This window comes from Penicillium rubens, assembly GCF_028828025.1.
Source record: "Penicillium rubens strain IBT 27055 chromosome Unknown utg000003l_segment0_segment0, whole genome shotgun sequence".
Lineage (NCBI taxonomy): Eukaryota > Fungi > Ascomycota > Eurotiomycetes > Eurotiales > Aspergillaceae > Penicillium > Penicillium rubens.
This window is the reverse complement of record NW_026890601.1, coordinates 7,844,226-7,863,642: the sequence shown is the minus strand read 5'-3', so window position 1 is coordinate 7,863,642 and position 19,417 is coordinate 7,844,226. Positions and strand designations below refer to the sequence as shown.

Below are 19,417 nucleotides of genomic sequence, written 5' to 3'. Positions count from 1 at the left end.
GAGGTTGGAGAAGAGAAGCAACTCAACAACATTCGAGGCGGTGACGTTGGAACTATTTTTTGCCCGGTGGGGTCAGGAGGTTTCTGGTTTTTACCAGTTTGTTAAGATTCTTTTTTCATCCTTTATTATATATATATATAGGGTATATATAGTGTTATGTTTCTTATGTATTTTTAGAATGGTGGCTGCCTACATGGAAACTATTCGACGCCTTGCAGATGAATTGAATATAGGATAAAAAAGGTCACGGTCACTACGTCACCAGGATCACCAGGATCATAAGATAGTAAGAAAAAAAAAAAGGAAAGAAAAGGGGACATGAGATGTTGAGATATTGAGATATTGAGATATTCATGAGATATTCATGAGAGAGTCATATAACCTTCTAAGGTGATAGGATCAACGAAAGGTCATCCAATCAGTAAGCCACGAGGGCGGACAGCTCCTGCAGTTGCTGCTTCTGTGCCAAGCGTCGAAGCCATGTCCGTACCGCCGGTCCATAGTCAAATCGCCGTCCGGCTGCATACTCGTCATCCGACCGATGAGACTGCTGCTCTTCTCGAATGCGTGTACGAAGTTCTCGCTGACTCCTACTTATCGTCTGCTGATACTCCTGCAACTTCTCATCGGAACATGTCTGGTAATCATCGAGGGTTTCCGCGGGGATCACGGCCGCGTCGATCTCTTCACGTGTCAGAGATAGGGAAGGTTCAGGACCAAGTACAGTTTCATCCAAAGCGAGTGTGTCTGATGATGGGCACAGGGATGTGGCACGCTGGTTGAGAATTTCCAAGCTCCTCACGTTGACAGCCAAGTCGTTGATGAGATCCGGCAGAGGGTCCCGCACGAGTCCTAAAATTGAGAATTCAATTTCTTCTTCTTCGTATGCAGCCATTCGGTCCAGAAGATTGGGCTTGACCAGTTCCAGCCAGTCGTTTTCAGAACATTCCCCTACTGAAGTTAGCAGGACCATCCCAGTATGTCTAATTGGGTGCATACCAAGTGCTCGTGGCTGTCGCTCCAGGCCATCAAACTTCCACAGCTGGCCCATCACAGGCATAAATGCAATGAAATGGAAGGTGGCATCCGATTCATCAGGAGTCTGGCCCTTGGACCCCTTTTTCTTAGTGGTAGCTTCAGTCTTGAGCTGTAGATCTGAATTGAGAATGTCCATTTTTCTAATAGTGAGTCAGTACTTTCGGCACTAAAGAACGAAGTCATCTACAAATGGCATACCGTGCATATGAGTTGTGTATCCTTTTGACAAATTCAAAGTTGTTGATTGCATCTCCACGTAGGGCTGGGGTGAAAGGCATGGTGAATTCCTTGAAGGACCGCAGATTCTCTCCTAGATCAATATCTGGGATGTTGTTGACAATGTTTAGTAGTGCTACGCTGGCACAGGCATTGTTGGCGGTCTATATATCCATGGATATATATATAATTAATAAGGAATGATTCAGCTGAAGAATAGGTAACTGACCTGGTTTGCGAACCACAGCCCATCAGGGCAAGTCGCTTCCTGCTTTCCATCATTATCTTCACGCCAGCGGAAGAGAAAGATCAAGCCGTAGACAGGTTTACTGCTCATGGTCAGCTATTCGACCCATATATATAGGAGCACAGTGAGGGGCTGCAAGCAACATACTTGAGGAATGCCATCATTTCTTCATCGAGAGAAACGACTTCTTGGATCTTTACACCTTTGACCCCAAATTCACGTAGCATAACATTAAACAAGGCCTAATTTGCGTAAGCAAAGAACTGCAAATGCCATTGCCAGGCAAACATACCGGTTCTGATTCGATTTCGCAAAATCCATTCCAGCTGTCTTTTTCTAGACGGGACGCAGGCTGGCAGATATCGTCACTGACATCTTCTGAATCCGTCAGACGGCGCCTTTTGATTCGAGGACCCATGTTGATTTTTCAAAGAAAAAGAGAGTAGAGGGAGCCGTGGAAGTGTAAAGCTTCAAGATGAGATTGAAATAAGAAGCTATGATAAAAGGAGTCCTGAGACGGTAGGTTTGCTCTTTTCACGGGGAAACAGAGATAGAGGTCTCAGAGATTGAGAAAATATGGGATCTTTATAGGAAATAGATAGACAATCGACACAATAAAGAAACTAAAGAAACAGATATAATACACAGGCAAGAGAAGAGGCGGTTAGGTCATGTGTCGTTGGACCGAGCTTCTCCCGACGCGCTTCCCGCGTCTCCAACTTTTTTGTTTCTCTTCTTTTTCTTATCTGCTATAGGCTCAGATTGCCAGCTCCATACAGCTCCATACAGCTCCATACAGCTCCATTTATCTTCATTTATCATTTATCTTCATTGAAACCCATATTACAGCTTTACAAGGGCCACCATTGCCCTCTAACTACACTTCATTTCCTCGCCAGCTCCGGCAACCACAGCATGCCATGAACGGCACTCCCCTCCTCCCATCTGCCTTTCCGCAGACGCCTAAAACAATCCCTGGAACTGGAAGGAAAAAGCTCTTTGAAACTCCTTCGCGATCACAGCAACGAGAGACCCGGCCTGTGCGAACGCCACTCAAATCAGCCTCCAAATCGCCCTCGAAGGCGTCGAGACTACCACCCTCGAACGCGAACACCGATGTACCACTGATCCCCACCAATGTGATCGATGCTCCCTCCCAACGACTCTATGTCGTCGCAGTATATTTTGCCTTGAATGCGTGGCGAATTTATGAGTCGTTGACCGCATCCGATGACCTAGATTCAACCTGGCTCTTGTTGAAATGGGCTACGATAGATGGAATCTTCTTGGTCGGCCTGCAGGCTCTGCGCATACCTTGGCTGGAATGGGCATTCCCGACCACGCTCACTTTATTCCTGCTTCACGCCGTGGGAAATGTCTTTCTCATGTTCCGCATCCCGGTGAGTTTTTTTTTTTCTAATTCTTTTTTAGACCGCTGATCGGCCCTCGCTAATGGCTGCAGATTCCTTGGGCTACATGGATTACTGGACTAGTAAAGGTGGCATACGATCGCGAATTATCCATTTCCGAGCGCAGGGTCAAGCCCGGCGATATCATTCACAATGCGTCATTGATCTTGGGAAGGCAAATTGTGCACATTCTGCCAGAGGGGTATGTTTATCCCGTTCAAATGTACCTTAAGACGATACTTACTGACTTCATAATAGTTCCGCTGTCCTCAATCCAGATCGAAACTCGCTTTGCCTTGATTCTCTGCAATCTACAATCGACCTGCCCATCCGCGTCAATCAGACGGACCCCGTCCTGATCGAAGTGTTGCGTCTGGATCTTAACACTGGCGAAAATGAAACCATTAGCATTCCCACGAAGCAGTTGAAGACTCTCAAAAAGCAAGCGGAAAAGAAGCATGTTCCGGGTCAACCCCATCGCGACTTGCTCTTCCCTGTACGCAAGACTGGTGTCTATCGCCTTCAACGGGTGGTGGACGAGTCTCAACTTGATGTTCATACGCGAACATTTGATGCGCTGGTGGTCTCTTGCCCGCGAGCCTTGATCAAAAACTCACACATCGACAAGTGCAAAGGAGAATTGTCCGACTTCAAACTGGAGGTGGAAGGCACGCCTCCGTTGAAGATCAAATACAGTCGCCAGGTCAACAATCTCGATCGCGGATTCTCGGTCCTTAACATCCAGCCCGATCATCTGCGCTCTCCGCTGCTCAATGGACGAACTACTGCTGCTCTGTACAGCATCAACCAGCCTGACGTTTCGTGGGCACAGAGTCAAAAGATTGAGGTTCCATTGAATGAGTCATTGAATGACGGCGGAGAATGGTTCTATACCATCGAAGAGGTCCACGATGCTATTGGGAACGTGGCCAACTATTCTACCATATTTGAGGAGGGAGACCGGCCGTCTACAAAGTCGCAATCCCAGTGGTACCAGTTCTCTGTTCATGAACGCCCGCAGTTGTCACTGCAAAACTGCAATGCTCAGAATCCACTGCAAGTGGCCAAGGGAGACAGCACGAGGTTCCCCTTGAGCTTCCATCCTGATGGCAACGCATATGCTAGCGATGGACCCTTTTCGGTCGGTTATTCGTTCACAGGCAACACGCAAGAAGCAGCACGGGAACAGACCGTTGGCCTCAAGCATATGAATCAGACTTTGGACATCAAGGAGCCTGGTTTGTATGCCTTGACATCAATCTCTACCAAGTTTTGTCCTGGAGAGATCCTCGAACCTTCGTCTTGCTATTTGCATAACCCGCCTGAGCCAGACTTGACAGTCAAGGCTGAAAAGATATTTGACCGCTGTGCCAACAATGCTATTGGATTACTCGTGGATTTGGATCTCACGGGATCGCCTCCATTCTCCCTCCGATACAGCATTGAGAGTTCCAAGGGCGTTGTTTCTAAAGTACAAGCCATCAATGGAATGCGCACGCAGCTTGATTTCACCCCATCGGAGGCCGGCTCGTACACCTATCGCTTCATAGACATCGAGGATGCCGTCTACTCACCACGGTCTCTCAAGATACCGGTGCTTGAACAAGACGTGAAACCACCGGCTTCGGCTCATTTCCTATCAAGAGAATTGAGAAAGGCCTGTTTCGGTGAAGCGGTTTCTGTGGAGGTGTCTTTCCTTGGAGAGGCCCCTTGGGTCTTACAATATGAGATCGTTCACAATGGAAAGCGATTGAGAAAGACACTAGAATCCGATACCGATGTGGCAACCATCACGACCGACAAACTAACCAGTGGTGGTGAATACACCGTGTCTCTGACTAGCGTCAAGGATAAGTCCGGTTGCAAACGAACACTCAAGGACAGCCTTAATATTGAAGCCCGGTCACAGCCCCCGCACGTCTCTTTCGGTCAGATTGACAAGAAGAGGAATGTTTTGGCTTTGCAGGGCTCCAAGATTGAGATCCCATTGAGGCTGAGTGGCCAACGCCCTTGGACTGTCACGTACAAGAATGTTGACGTGGACTCGGCGCCCGTTCAGAAAAATATCTTCGACGAAAACAGTGTCTTGACCGTTGACAAGGAGGGACTTTATGAGATCAGTGGAGTATTTGACATCGGTTGTCCTGGAACCGTGGACCAGTCTGCAAATGAGTTTGAGGTCTCGTGGATTCCACGGCCCCAAATCACTGCCCTGGACGGTTCTCCCATTGGAGCCGCTAAGGAGTTTGCAAAGTCTGAAGTCTGTCAAGGGGACGACGATAGCCTTGAGGTTCGACTGTCGGGAAATCCTCCATACAGTGTTCAATACGAGAAGCGACGCAAGGCGGACCGTGGTGGATTCTCTTCGGCCAAACCACGGGCTTTGAAGTCTGCCCTTCATGTTACTTCGATGGAGATGGATACCTCCGAGCCTGGAGAATACAGCTACAAGTTCACTCAAGTTGGTGACAACCTCTACGACCACGATCCTAAGAGCAAAGCTCTGGTTGTGACACAAAAGGTTAACCCGCTACCGTCCGCTAAATTCGATCAACCCGGCCATGTCTTTGGCTTCTGCAAGGAAGACATCAACGGCGAGGAATCCATCCCCATTACTTTGGAGGGTGTCCCACCGTTCTCGCTGGAGATCAGCATCAAACATCACTCGAACGCTAAACCGGAGATTGTCACCATTCCCAAGATTAATTCCAACCGCCACAAACTGCTGATTCCTCGTCGTCATCTTGATTTGGGGCAACACCAAGTCAGCATCCACAAGGTTCGTGATTCTAGAGGATGTCAAAAGACAACTGACCTCGATGCCTCCTCGGTGCGGGTCGCCATCTCCGATGTGCCTACCATCATCCCGCTCGAGTCCAAGGTAGACTACTGTGTGGGCGAACGGCTTTCATTCTCACTATCGGGCCATGCTCCCTTCGACGTGTTCTACACCTTTGACGGCGCCAAACGCAAGGCCACTTCTCAAACCGCTAACTTCCGTCGTATTGCGGAACTTCCCGGCCAGTTCACGATCAACGCCGTCAGTGACGGAGCCAGTGGGAAATGCAAGGCCCACAAAGACATCACCAAGGTCATCCACGCTATGCCGAGCGTGCGGATCAGTAAGGGCAAAGAATCGGTGGTGGACATTCATGAGGGTGGAGAAGCCGAGCTTCACTTTGAGTTCTGGGGTACACCACCATTCGAATTCACGTAAGTCAATAACCTCTACTCAGGTGGTCTACACTACAGTCTGCTAACCCTCCACAGATACATCCGGAGCTCCAATGTCCGCAAGGGAAAGAAGTCGGAGATCCTTGATATCAAGCATGACATCTCCTACGAAAACATCAAGACAATCAAGACCTCTGATGAAGGAACTTACGAGGTTATCGCGATCAAGGACAAGTACTGTTCATTCTCTTCCCAGACTCCGCCGGGCAAGTCAGACAGATGAAGCAGGGAAATCAAATGATGTGATGAATGTGGTGTAATACTTTGTTGTTATGAATCTTGTTATTTACCTTGCCTTTTGGCTCTATTTCCCCCCGATTTGTTGCATTGCAGCGGCGCTAGAACTTGAATTTCAGATATCTACATGCTTTTGGTCAACTAATTCAACTTTCATCTACAAAAACTTTCAAATTCATAAAAGCTCTGTTGGGATTTTCAGTTCGCCTACTCAAGCCTAAATACATCGCTTGCATGTTCCCACATATGCTTCACAGATGACATGGAATAAAGGCCAAGTCGACCTATTAAGCATGCGAGCAGGTGAACTCTAGTGAAGCCCAACATACATATGTAGGAGGTGTCGTAGACAGCACCCCATTCTGTGAATCTGGAAGAGCAGACATGTTACTTCAACGTAAATTCGCTCTAAAATATTTCACTTTTAATCTACAACTCAACCTGTACAGCCACCATACTCTCCGACATAAACCCAGTAACAAAGAGCCAAGCAAGTTTTTTACCATCCTTAGGTTCAATGGGCACCAAGACAGCCGCACTCGCTGTCCGAATCCTGGTCCCATCATCCTCAAACAGCACCTTCTTCTCCCAGACCCCAGTGCTCGAATTGAGAGTCGTATACCACACCTGAACAGCATCCAAAGCATTCGGATCCTTAGCATTAGCCAACAAGTGAATAGCCTGCGAGACACCAGCCACCAGATAGCCGCTCGCATCATGCGAGTCGGTGCGGTATGGGTCGTCATAGTAGGACGGGTTATCCGCGAGAGAACTAGCAAAGGCAATCGAGGTATCGATGGAGATAGAGTGATTCGACTCGTGTCGAGTTGCGAGGAAGATCTCACCGCCCATGGCGCTAGAAATGATGACTTCCTTGTCGGTACGGCCGCGACCGAGACCGTTGTTATTCCATAGACCTGTCAGGGCGACGGAGGCCTCGATGGGAGCGTCTTTGCTTAGATCCGCGATCCGCACATGGATGATGTCGGACCACTTGGCTGGGCGCCAGACGTCTTCGATGAGTCGCATGGGACCCTCGCGGTAGAAGTGGTCATTGGTGACGTAGAAGGAGACCGGGCTGATGGCGTAGATGTCGTTGGGAGTTTTGATGAGCGGGTGGCTGATGGAGCGCACATGTCGGATGGATTTGGAGTTTATGGTGTGGTGGAAGAGCTCGATCTGAGACTGGGCTTTGGGGATGCCTTTGGGCTCGCCGGCTTCAAAGTGAGCCGGGTTGGGCATGTGGTTGACGGCGTAGATATAGACTGCGTCTGACTGCTCAGGATCCTCAATGACATCGATTCCATGTGTCACGAAGGGGCCTTGGAAGTTCTCAAATGCCAGACGAGTTGACTTCATAGACTATCTTGGGAGTAAGTTCTTGATATTCGTTTTCGATGTCTAGAACAAACTCACCTTGGGATCCACGACATGGATAGAGCCCTGGGCCTTGAGTGGCAGCAAGCTGCCTAGCGGCGGGAACCAGCTAAACCGCGTGCTCTTGTCATCCTCGCAGGCAGTGAACAGCAGGTCCGCCGGGCGGTAGTGGTGCACATCCTCGCAGTGGATGGTGTCTTCGATGTAGATTGGGCCTTGGCCTTCACTTAGCACTGTCGAATTGGGCGTGAGGAAGAATCCTGTAATATGCACGAAATGGCTGATTGGGCCAGCCAAAAAGGCGACCAGAGCGACGAGGGCGAGGTTGACTATGGTGCCGAATCCCATTCTATTCGGTATCAAGTGGGAAATGAATATAGACAAAGTATGTGAAAAAGTGGAAAGTCAATATTTATGGGCATATCCATTCCTGCCCCTCACTAAATTGGACCTCGGGAAGTATCCTCGGGAATGTCTGGGAGACCAGCAACTTTTGTTGCTATTTCTGACTTTGGACCTTTTAGAAGTTAACGTATTTCAGGGTTGTATAGGTACTTACAAACGTATGTAGGCAATGACTCGCGATCAATAGCCTTATAAGGCTCCCATGGTTGTATTTTATGCTTATACGACCTCGGCTTACCTAAATAGGATTAGCGTAAAGCATAAGAACAGGATGAGACTACAATACCGAAGAAGACGACGAAGACGAAGAAGAAGAAGAAGAAGAAGAAGAAGAAGAAGAAGGCTGTCCAAATCATTATAATAAACAACCGCAAACAGCAAAGTGCATTAAACTATCCTAAGGCAAAAAAGATGCAAACTCTTTTTTTTCTTTGTCTGTTTTCGTAGGCCAAAAAAAGAAAATCACTCTCATTAAGTCTAGTCATGCTTGGAGTGACTAGACCTCTGCGGCGGAGTCCGAAAAGAAGCGGTAAAAAATAAATAGAAAGAGTGCACTTGTGCAAATTCCCAATCCCATATCGTGTCGTGATGATTTCCCCCAAACATTTTTCAGTTTGCGGAGTGCTTGGCTTCAAGATATTCCTGGTCGCTAGCGTCGAGAACGTCGTATTCCTCGTCAGTTAGGAAGCCAGTGTCAGCGTCAGTGGAGGCATCGTCTAGAGTCAGACTTTCAACGTCCTCTAGAACATCCCCTTCTGAAGAATTCGACAAGGTCGGTGCCTGCGGCGCAGGAGCCTCGGCTTGGTGAGTGCTCGACTCCGGAGATTCCTTCTCCAGCTTGGGGAAAATCATGCCACTACCGGCGATTTCAGACACAGTAGGGTGTGTCTCACTGGTGTCAGCTTCTTCCAGAGAAGCGGCCTTCACCTCGACATCACACCACAGACGATGACCAATGGCCACACCGTTAGGGAGTTTCAGACGCCAGTAGGAGATAGCAGGACCTTCGTGCTGAGGAGTGCGAAGGTTGACAGTAAAGTCAGCACTCTCGCCTGGCTCTACAGGGGCAAACAATTTGTTGCTTTCCATGGCCGAGCGAATTGACTCGACGCTAGATGGGTGGCAGACATCAACGTTAAACATCTTGTCTCCACCCACGAAGCGCACGTCACAGCCAACGGGCCACGCTGCAGGTCCAGGGTTGTACAGAGTCCAGGTCTGGCGGAACGTGGTGTTTGGGGCCATCTTTGTTCCATCGGTGATAGTGTCACGGATAAAGAATGCCTTGTAGTCCGGCATGACGGAGCTATCGGCCTCGGAAACGGTCTTGCTCGTCAATGGCTGAGGCGTCACCTTTTCCACAGGCTTGCTAGCATCTACTTCAACGGGCTCCTGCTCCTCAATCTCGGCTTGGTCAATGGGACGAGCGGGTGTCCGAATCTGGTCACCTAGCGCAACTGCTCCACTCGAGCCGTCGTCGCCCATGGTGCTCACAGTCACATTGCGGACCGGGGTGTTGAACTTGACCAGCGGATGAGTGCGGTTATGGTGGTCGGTCGGAAGGGCCTCGCAGCTCGCACAGAAGTCGGTGTCATCACAGACAGCGCACTTGTAGCGAACTCCGTTGATGTAACTCTGGGCAGGCTTGTTCTTGCACAGTGGACCATCGCAGAAGATGCCATAATGGATCTCATGCTCACGAGCAGGTTCACCGATGGTATCGTAAACCTGCACGAATCGATGACCAGGGTGGCTATGGGAGGCAGTCAAGATGCACTCAGGGCAGAAGTCCCAATCGGGGCAGGCCAAGCACTTGTGACGAACACCAACGATGCGCTAGGAAAAATTAGCCAAGTGCCTCCCAAGTGGGTTGAATGAATAAATACCTTGTCACAGCCGTCACAGACAGCAGCGTGTCGGAATTGCCGACCTGGAAGGCAACGAGAGGTGATCAGATTCTTCAAGCAGAAGTCCCGGTCAGATCCAAGGTGGAATGTGTGGCCAGGGTGGTGTCCATGCTTATTTCGGAGGAGACAGCGAAGGCAAAGATCATAGTCCTCGCAGTCGTTGCAGCGGACGAGATTGCTTTCGTCGGCTTCTGTGTATTGTGAGAAAAAGAAGGGGAAAAGGAAAGGAAGAGAGAGAGAGAACTTACCACGGCAGCACCCATTGCACATTGGCTTATCATCGCCTTGAATGGCTGCATCCAAACAAGCCGGTGGGGCCACTGGCTCCGGAGTCGACTCTTGGACCGAATCGGGTGTCGATTCTTGAACCGTCTCAGGAATTGACTCGGTGACCGACTCAGGGATGTGGACCACCGGCTTGGTGATCACCTCGCGCTGAATCTGAGTAGGCAGCATTGGGCTGAATTCCAGGGCTGATTGTTCACGAGGCGCAATGGTCTCGGTAGTACTGTTTGTGACGACACCATCCTTGACGGTCCTCTTGATCAACCAGTGACCTTCGCCGCGGCATGATGTGCCAGCACCGACACACTGTAGGCACAGGTCATAGTCCCCATTCTCACAAACGCTGCAGTGATAATGCGCATTTGCAATAGACCGACCACAGTTATTGCAGTCAATGCAGAACATCCCGTTGGACGAGGTGTGGGAAATGACTGGGAACTGATGCTTCTCTTGATCCATCTCAAAAGTGCGGAAGCGAGGTTGACCTAGAGGCAACTCTGTCTCACCGGTGGGAGGAGGGACTTGGACTGACTCGATGAGAGGGGTGGTATTGGGAAGTGCCAAAGGGCTCAGGACCGTTTCGAGATAACTGTGACGAGTGTGGTTGGTTGACTCCATCGGCACAGTGGGTTCTGATGGTACTGGCGTTGATGCGGATGTGTCTTGGGAAGGAAGAGTAGTAACCTTGATACGGAGCTTGGACTTGGCCTTGGCAGCCCGGTGGAGTTGTTTGTAGACTGCAATGTTGTCACAGTCTAAGCGAACGTAAGAACCAGCACTGTCGGAATAGCGTTCAAGGATGACGTTGACATCCGCCGGAACCCCGAGCAGTTTCCTAAGCTAAACCAAAAGCATCAAGTCAGTCTGCGGAGAACAATACGTATTCTTTTGATTTTTTTTAAAGTTTGAACGAGATATTTTGCAAGATAAAAAAAACTTGATCTGATGATCGCTGAAGATAAGGAATGGAGTCGGAGTCGGGTTACAGATCCGGAGCTTGAGTGGAGACTTACCATCTGGGGAAACACCTGGGCCTTCAGCTCCCTGAGAGGCATCTTGAAGCGACGGTTACTGTCATCATAGAGTACCTTGACAGTTACCAGGTTGTCTGGACCCGAATGAGAAGTAGTAGATGGGGTTGTCATCGTAGATGATGTGAAAGTCAAGTGGATACACCTTGATAAGGCAGCAGTACTGTGGGAAAGGACAAAAAGAGCACTTTAGTTACGAGTAAGAAAGAAATGCTGGAAGATAAAATGATGAAATTTTTATGATGAAGAGTGAAAAGGAAAGAAGCAGAGGAGAGTCCGGGAAAATGAGAGGGGAGTTGTACAAGAAGCCGTCGAATTGAAGGGAAAAAGCGGAGAGAAGGTCAGCTGCTGCGAGCTGGGAGGGAAGGCGGTGAGGGATTTCTCTTTTTGGTATTGATTACATAAGAATATGACGTGTTGGAGGTCGGATCCGGGGGGGGATGCCAAGAACTACCAAGACCTACCGAGACCTACTACCTAGGTAGAAGTTGTCTCTATGAATGTCTATGAGTGTCTACATAATGGACTTACAATATAACGAATTAGTTACAGTGCTTTTTTTATTCTTCGTCAAAAACACCCTAGGTAGAGAGGGAGTACAGAAAGATCATCAAAGAACAGCGAAATATGATGTCATGCAGGTGAACGGGGATTCGATTGGAGGGAATTGAGGGAATTGAGGGGGTGAGAAGGCTGAGAAGGAGAAGGGTGAGAAGGGCTAGAATCAAATGGGGTTCGGTGTTTTCCCCCCAAGGGCAAAGTGTGGGGAAAAAAAGTTGTGGAGATCAAGAGAAAACGCTCAAATGCAAAAATCCTGGGCCAAAATGAGTCCAAAACGAACAAAATTAAGAAAAAGGCGAAACTTGGCTAGAGAATGTGTGGATGCAGATAGAAAAGGAAAAAAAGAAAAAGAAAAGAAAAAAGCAAAGTGATCCAAAGACCCCTGTAGATCCTGGAGAGATCTGAAAGAAAATTGAGAGAAGATTGAGAACAAAGAGAGAGAAGAAAAAAAGAGAAGATAGACACCAACCTAGGTCATTTATCACTGCCCATAATATTGACCGGATTGTTGAGGGTAGTAGAAGGTCGTGCCTGGCGGTGTCATCATGCCACCCATGCCAACTACACCCCCAGGCCCAGATCCCGGCGGGCCTGGTGCCGGACTGCCGTACATATTGTTGGCATCATAAAAGTAGACGGTGCCACCAGACTCATGAGCAACAGTACCCGGTGGAGGGGGTTGCTCCCCAGCTAAATAGGGCATCGCTGGCTGGCCCGGAAAGTTTGGCACAGAGGCTCCAGGCCCAACGGGTCCATTATAGCCCCCGTAATCAGGTCCCGAAGGCGGGTAATACATGCCCGAAGGATAACTCGGAGGGTAGAAGCCAGGCTGATGGTAACTGTAAGGTTGGAATGGCGGTGCGTGAATAGCCCGCTCCGGAATCTGGGACAGCGGAGTGGCCGAAGGCTGGCTGGGTGGGCCATGTCCTGGAAGAGGGACCTGATGGTGGAAGGGCTGCTCATGCTGCGGGTGAGGCGGGTTGAATGACGGGAAAGTCGCCGGACTTTCAATGTCCGCAACAGAGACCGTCTTCTGAGGACGAGGCTGGTGCATGGGGATCGGGGCAGGGCGGCTTTCACGGTAGGCCGGGTGAGGAAGGGACATGGCCATCGCAGGTCCAAACGGTGGGATCCCTACAGGCGGACGAGGTGGAGGAGGAAGGCGGACAACGGGCTTAGGGTCGGCGGGAATTAAGGGTCTGGAGTAGACAGATCCAGCAGGTGACGGCCACCCATCCTGGGATGGTGGCATGCCAAACGAAGATCGACGGCTGACGACGCTCGGGGTGTAAGAGGAATTAGGGTAGTAGCTGGGACGTCGTCCACTGTACCATCCGCCCCCACGACCTCGACCACGAGAGACTTGGTTCGGCCGCAACGCGCGGGGGATGAAGATAAAGGAACGTTCAACCGAAGGGAAGATATATCGGGGCGGCTGGCTGGGAAGAGAAATTCGTACCGGCTTGTCGCGTCGCAAGGGTGGTCGATGTTGAGGTAGCCGGGTGTGGAGTCTCTTGGGCACGGAAGGAAAATGAATTGGGTTGGCCATCCCCGGCAAGGAAACAACGACAGGTACGTTCCCAACCAACGTCGTGCTCGAAAAAGACCGATTGGGCGGGGAAGATCTCGGGGCCGTGGGGACGGATGCGCCAGGATTAGGCATCGTGGATGGTGTTGGGCGCTTTGCTGCAGGTCGATCCTCGGCCACGGTATCGTGGAGATCGTGTGCCCACTGCCCTCCGCTGGCATCGGCCTTGGAAGACCTGAATCATGTTAGTAAAAAAGAACAGAAAAAGAAAAAGAAAGATGTGGGGAATGGAATGGAATATAGCATACCTACGAGAGCTGCCATCTACGATCAGGCCGTAGGGGCGAGACTTGCTCTTGAGTCGGTGACCGTTGTCGGTGGATCGCTTGTCATGAAGGAAAAAGCTGCCGCGAGTGGGGACGAAGGCTGGGTTCTGCTCTCGTTCCTTCACATACTTTTCATTCTCGCGGCGCTTTCTGGAAGCTAAATTGTTCCGATTTGGTTCGGTTGGAGGGGCGGAAGGCGTTCTTCCAGCATGAGGCTCCCGTTGTTCCCTCAGACCGTCGAAATGAATCTCCGCAGCATCGCCCGCATCGTCTGAGACCTTCAGACCGTTGAACATTGCCTCTGTATCCGAAACTGTTGCCTTGAGTCCTGGTTTTTCGGGCGATGCAGAACTGTTCCGTGTAGATCTGTCCACCCCACGACCGTTGACCTTGCCCGCCTTATCCAATGTAGGGACCTCGTCCTCGCTCTCTTCACTGACCTCTCCGTCTGCATCCTCGTCCTCTTGGTGGCTGTCGACCGAGCCTTCACTCAACGAGTCATCCCCCATGTCCCCAGCCATTGAACCCTCTTCTTCACCATCTTCCTCCCGTCTCTTTCTGCGGCTGGCCCCGATATGACGTCGCAGAGGAGCCATGTTTGAGACACAAGAGATCAATCACTTGGAGGTGGCTTAAACGATTCCCTATTGACACACGCTTGACTAAGTGGTTATCGGGACCGGGTTGGCTTAGAGAATGGAGTCTGAGGAGGACGGGCGTTTAAGGACGATGAACCGGTGGAATAGCCAATGAAATCAAGAAAGATCAAAAACACTAAGATAGGCTAGAAGAAACAAAAAGACACCTTGTGCAAGAAGAATAACCAAAGTAAAGAGAAAGAAGAGAAAGAAGGGGGGAAGAAGAAAGGAGATGCAGCCCAAGACAGATGAGAAGTACAGAGAGATTCGAGTTCCGAAGAAGGGCATGACATCGCGAGAGACGTCAGGCCTGATCGGGCCTAGTCCAGGCGGTGAAGTTGTTTCTGCCACGACTTGGGTCTAGAATTCCAATGTTTTTTGTTCGAAGGTTACTTGATCTGGTTAGTGTCTGGCGAACTAAATATTGACAACTACAACATACAGAAACTCTTGAATAAGAAATATTGAGATTGGGTGAAACCATTTTTACTGGATCCCTGGTAAATTCGAAGGTTGCGCCCTAGTATGCAGGCCGGATGTTGTGATATCCGGAAGTATACATGCATTTTCTTGCGTATCCCACTGCAAGCTGTGCCACCGAGTAGTGGACTCGACGATCATGGATATCTGAGAAAATTGTACAAATATTTAGGATTATGATCCAAAGGTCTCGCTTGAGTCACAGGGTAGACCACGGTCGGAGTTCGAACCCGATGCCACCTCATTACAGGCAGGCCATTGACAGGTATTAGAATTTCCCTGATAGATTTGTGTATGACATGATCGAATGGCCTTTGGAAAGACTGCAGATGATACACCATGAGAGTAACTTAGTCAAACGTAGTCTTCTGGCCTTGGCCCTCGACAATGGCACCACTGAGCTTCTGGACAGTTTCCTTGGAGTAGCGAGACTCATCGATGGATTCACGTCTCTTCTTGTGTCGGGGTCTCTCGCGTGATTCGCCATTAACTTCTGTGATAGCAGGTTCATCCTTCTTCTCGGCATCCTTTCCAAAGCGCTTCTTGTATCGTGTAGACGCATCCTCGGCAAACTCCATTCGCATACGGCGACCCATGAGCTGGTTCACCCAAACCCTTTGCATACGGGGCTTTAGCTTCTTCGACTTCTTCTTCTTCTCAGACGCCGAGTCAGAATCACTGTCGGAGGAATCCTCTTCCTCGTCATCCTCCTTGACCAACATGAATCCTCTCACCGCTGCTTCTGCGGCCGCGAGGTCTTCAAACTCCACCCACGCATAACCCTTGCATTTGCCTGTGTCTTGGAAAGTCGCCATATGTACGTTGGTAACAGTCCCACATTTGGCGAAGTTTTCCTCGAGGTTTTCCTTTGTCACATCGAAGCTTAGGTTGCCGACAAAGATTCGCTTGGACGGGGGGTGACCAGACTTGGCTGCACCCGCAGCATTCTCTTGTGATTCGGATTTCTCAGGGCGACCTTCATAGTTGTTTGCATCTTTGATGAGCACGCGGCGGCCGGTCATGAGCTGCTCGCTTAGGCCAATTGCTTCTTGCAAGGACTTCTTGTCGGTGAAGTCGACGTAGGCAAAGCCTCTGTTCTGTGACCTCCCAAATCTTTCGGGACCCTTGGGGAGATGGATTCGAGTGATATTCGACTCGGAGATGTCTGAGTTGACGGTGAAGAACATGCGCAGCTCTTCTTTGGTCACTGTGAACGATAGGTTTCCAATCCAAATACCATATTGGGACCGCTTCCCTTCTGTTTCGGCTTCTTTGGACTCGGGTTTGCTCGACTTGTTCGACTTGGGTTCTCCATCGTCATCTGCATCACCTCCTTTGTTCTTTTTCGCTTTGCGCAGGGCCTTCTTTGAGACTGGCTCGGGAGCCGAGACATCGATTTCAAGCTCAGGACCATCCTGCAGCTTTCGCTTCTTTTGACTGACTTCGGTGAGTTCCGACATGGTGCAGAAGATGTAAATGGTGTGATGATCACTAGAATAATAGCCAATCTATCAGAAATCTGAGATTGTTTCCGTCACAGGAAATTCAGACTGGCAATAATTTTAATTTTTTTACGGCGGCCAGGACCCGCCTCCCACGCAGCCGGATCCGCTTCTTGGCGCGAACGCGCATGACCACATCCCCTTCATCTCTTCTGAACTTCTTTCTGCCATAACACCATGGCAGAACCAAACGACAACCGTCCTACCGACAGTTTGCAGAATGCAGCAAATACTGCACCGGCCCCTGCAAAGCAATCAGTCCGGTCTTTCAAGTACAGAGTCCTCACAATCAGCCCATCGGACAATGCTGACTTCTTTTCTCTCCAGGAAGAAATATGCCAAGCTGAAGGTCAGGTTCGAGCTAGGAACTCGAGAGAATGAGAGTTTGATTCGGGAAGAATTGCGCATAGAGGACCTATCCAAACGCATCCAGGAGCAGAATGAGTATGGGACTCACAAATGCCCCCCTGTATGAGTGATTGCTAATCCCTTGGTGCTAGCCAACTGTTGGAAGTTCTCCTTGAGTTCAACGAAAGCCTACATGTTCCTCCCGACGTGCGATTCGATCTGAGCATGCCAAACGACCCTCCCTTGCTACCAACTCCCGAGCAGGAAATTGTACCTTTGATCAACGATGCAACTCTAGCAAAACAAGCATGGAGGGAAGCCAAAGATGGCTTGGCCGATGGGAGCATTGACACGAATGCTTATCGTATGATTGAAGATAACATCAAACGAAACAAGGCGTTTGCACCAGCCCAGCAGTATAGCTCCCTGTCACAGACCCACCACATCGCTCCAGACGCTGTTGAAAAGAAACCCGACAATGATTGTGATCGCAAACTGGGATACTTTACGCCCGAGCACGAGACTGAGTATTACCTTGCTTTGGACGCCAAGCTAGGTGATGAGGCGGCTGCTACGCAACTCGCACGCATGCCGGATCGTCCCACGTTTGCGGAGCGTGAGCGTGATCTTTCCATACGGAATCCCGCATCGGTATACAATTGGTTGCGTCGTAACCAACCCCAGACTCTTCAGGATAATGAGGTCGCTTCTGAAAAGTCTGCATCACGCCCTTCCAATCAGCGATCTTCCAAGCGAGCACCAGCTCAGCGCAAAGATGAGGATATGTATGATGAGGACGGGACAGAGGCCCAGCCTACTCCCAAGAACAAGCGCAAGCGTGAAGAGGACACTGGTTATAGACCCAAAGGCGGTAGCAGCCGGTCGAAAAAGAAGAAGGAAGAGCCCACCTCCAACCTAAGCAAAGCGGCCAAAAAGCCTTGAGCGGTTGGTTTTATAAAGGGGATTCATTTCGTGTATTAATACCGGCGTTGGCTTGATTTACTGGCTTCAGATGATATGACGGATCACTAGCATGGTTAAAATTTAAAACATAGTCTCATGAATATCTAGTCTCCATAAGATATACCTCCCAGCCTAAATAATGTACTTTCCCTTCCAAGGCTGTAAATGGCTATAGTGGAGTTATCACGTGACCTGTATTTTCTTCTCGCTGGTAACCCATCTGGACGCCTCCACTCCCATTTCAAAGTCAACTGCAATCGATAACAGACGTCCTCTGCAATGGCAATTACTATCCTTCCTCCAGTGGTAGAGGATGCCCGTCCCTATGAACCCGACTCCGATGACTCCATGTCCATGGACTCCGAGGAGGACGTCGAGATGACAGGTATCTCTCGGCCTCACAAACGACCCCGTTTAGGAAACTCGAATATTGGCGCAGGGATTGTCACGCCAGGAGAAGTGGTCACAGATGATCCGCAATGGATGAGGTGGGTGCAAACTTGAAGGCTGCGCAAAAATAAACGCGGGGCTCATATCGTCATCTGTCTTTTTTTCAAACCCTAACAATCTACAGAGGTCACGGCACCTATACGAACCCGCTCTCGACATCTATCATTGCGACCGTTGCCGGCACAGTTCAAAAGACAAATAAGCTGCTCTCCGTTCACCCTCTGCGGGCCCGCTATACCCCCGAGATTGGTGATCTCGTCGTTGGCCGCATTGTCGAAGTGCAATCACGACGGTGGAAGGTCGACGTCGCCGCGCCGCTACTTGCCCAGCTTCCACTTTCCGCAATCAACCTGCCCGGCGGTATTCTGCGTCGACGAACAAGCGCCGACGAGCTCCAGATCCGAACATTTTTCAGCGAAGGCGACCTTGTAGTCGCGGAAGTGCAGAGCGTGCACCAGGACGGGTCGGCATCACTACACACACGGTCCTTGAAGTACGGGAAGCTGCGCAACGGCGTGTTCCTTGCCGTTACAGGAACCGGAGGCAGTGCAGCGTCTAGCTCCAGTGTTAAGGGCGGTGTTGGGGCTGGGAATTCGGCTTCCGGCAGCGCTTTGGCTGCTCCTGGAGGTTCTGGTACTGGCGGTGTGGTGCGGTCTCGTCGACAGGTGTGGACGGTCCCTACGGCCAATGGTGGTGGTGAGGTGAATATTATCCTTGGGGTGAATGGGTACATTTTTATCTCCAAGAACCCTGAAGGGGCAGATGCGGCATCCTCAGCTACGGAGAATGTCTCCATTACGCGCATGGAAGAGATGGTGTCGAGTTCGATCTACTCTAGCCAGAACGACGATATCCCGCCACAGACTCGCCGTGAGATTGCACGGTTGACACAGTGCATTCGAGTTCTGGTACAGAACGGAGTGCGTGTGGATGAAGAGACGGTCATGGGTGCCTACAATGCTAGTCTGCAGGTGGATCTGGAGATTGGGGACGATGAAGACGAGGAAGATGAATGGCGACAGGAAGGTCGCGAGTATCTGGAGGGCGCCAAGGCCCAAGATATCCTCGAGTTGGTGAAGCAGCAGCTATAACTAGTAACGGCTCGGATGTATGATAATGATACCCCTCGAACAAAGATAAAAGGGAACACTTAGCAGGCGTAATGTCAAAGTCCATGTCCAAACCATAGCCGATTTACTATTAAAACTGTATATTTCATACGGTAGATGGCAGGG

General features: G+C 50.0%; 8 protein-coding genes across 8 annotated transcripts; 3 read left to right on the top strand and 5 right to left on the bottom strand.

Moving 5' to 3' along the window:
- Positions 1 to 418: 418 nt before the first annotated feature.
- Positions 419 to 1,919, bottom strand: N7525_009246 (ubiquitin C-terminal hydrolase 37; the record flags this gene model as incomplete). The annotated part of the gene is made up of 6 exons (XM_002563295.1): positions 419 to 951; positions 1,000 to 1,178; positions 1,237 to 1,418; positions 1,484 to 1,583; positions 1,649 to 1,743; positions 1,794 to 1,919. 6 exons carry the CDS (start codon positions 1,917 to 1,919, stop codon positions 419 to 421), a joined length of 1,215 nt encoding a protein of 404 aa, XP_002563341.1.
- A 502-nt stretch (positions 1,920 to 2,421) lies between these two features.
- N7525_009245 (uncharacterized protein) lies at positions 2,422 to 6,367 on the top strand (the record flags this gene model as incomplete). The annotated part of the gene is made up of 4 exons (XM_002563294.2): positions 2,422 to 2,901; positions 2,964 to 3,112; positions 3,169 to 6,123; positions 6,181 to 6,367. The coding sequence occupies 4 exons, from the start codon at positions 2,422 to 2,424 to the stop codon at positions 6,365 to 6,367; spliced, it is 3,771 nt and encodes a 1,256-aa protein (XP_002563340.2).
- A 443-nt stretch (positions 6,368 to 6,810) lies between these two features.
- On the bottom strand, positions 6,811 to 8,106 carry N7525_009244 (serum paraoxonase/arylesterase family protein; the record flags this gene model as incomplete). The annotated part of the gene is made up of 2 exons (XM_002563293.1): positions 6,811 to 7,743; positions 7,798 to 8,106. The coding sequence occupies 2 exons, from the start codon at positions 8,104 to 8,106 to the stop codon at positions 6,811 to 6,813; spliced, it is 1,242 nt and encodes a 413-aa protein (XP_002563339.1).
- A 666-nt stretch (positions 8,107 to 8,772) lies between these two features.
- On the bottom strand, positions 8,773 to 11,500 carry N7525_009243 (ZZ type zinc finger domain protein; the record flags this gene model as incomplete). The annotated part of the gene is made up of 4 exons (XM_002563292.2): positions 8,773 to 9,999; positions 10,050 to 10,261; positions 10,319 to 11,195; positions 11,369 to 11,500. 4 exons carry the CDS (start codon positions 11,498 to 11,500, stop codon positions 8,773 to 8,775), a joined length of 2,448 nt encoding a protein of 815 aa, XP_002563338.2.
- A 928-nt stretch (positions 11,501 to 12,428) lies between these two features.
- N7525_009242 (uncharacterized protein) lies at positions 12,429 to 14,397 on the bottom strand (the record flags this gene model as incomplete). The annotated part of the gene is made up of 2 exons (XM_002563291.1): positions 12,429 to 13,710; positions 13,784 to 14,397. The coding sequence occupies 2 exons, from the start codon at positions 14,395 to 14,397 to the stop codon at positions 12,429 to 12,431; spliced, it is 1,896 nt and encodes a 631-aa protein (XP_002563337.1).
- Positions 14,398 to 15,269: 872 nt separating this feature from the next.
- Positions 15,270 to 16,379, bottom strand: N7525_009241 (putative RNA binding protein Rnp24; the record flags this gene model as incomplete). The annotated part of the gene is made up of 1 exon (XM_002563290.1): positions 15,270 to 16,379. One exon carries the CDS (start codon positions 16,377 to 16,379, stop codon positions 15,270 to 15,272), a length of 1,110 nt encoding a protein of 369 aa, XP_002563336.1.
- A 219-nt stretch (positions 16,380 to 16,598) lies between these two features.
- On the top strand, positions 16,599 to 17,711 carry N7525_009240 (uncharacterized protein; the record flags this gene model as incomplete). Its single annotated transcript, XM_061214648.1, has 3 exons — positions 16,599 to 16,693; positions 16,749 to 16,865; positions 16,922 to 17,711. The coding sequence occupies 3 exons, from the start codon at positions 16,599 to 16,601 to the stop codon at positions 17,709 to 17,711; spliced, it is 1,002 nt and encodes a 333-aa protein (XP_061069079.1).
- A 300-nt stretch (positions 17,712 to 18,011) lies between these two features.
- Positions 18,012 to 19,273, top strand: N7525_009239 (exosome non-catalytic core subunit RRP4; the record flags this gene model as incomplete). The annotated part of the gene is made up of 2 exons (XM_002563288.1): positions 18,012 to 18,220; positions 18,307 to 19,273. The coding sequence occupies 2 exons, from the start codon at positions 18,012 to 18,014 to the stop codon at positions 19,271 to 19,273; spliced, it is 1,176 nt and encodes a 391-aa protein (XP_002563334.1).
- Between the last annotated feature and the right edge of the window lie 144 nt (positions 19,274 to 19,417).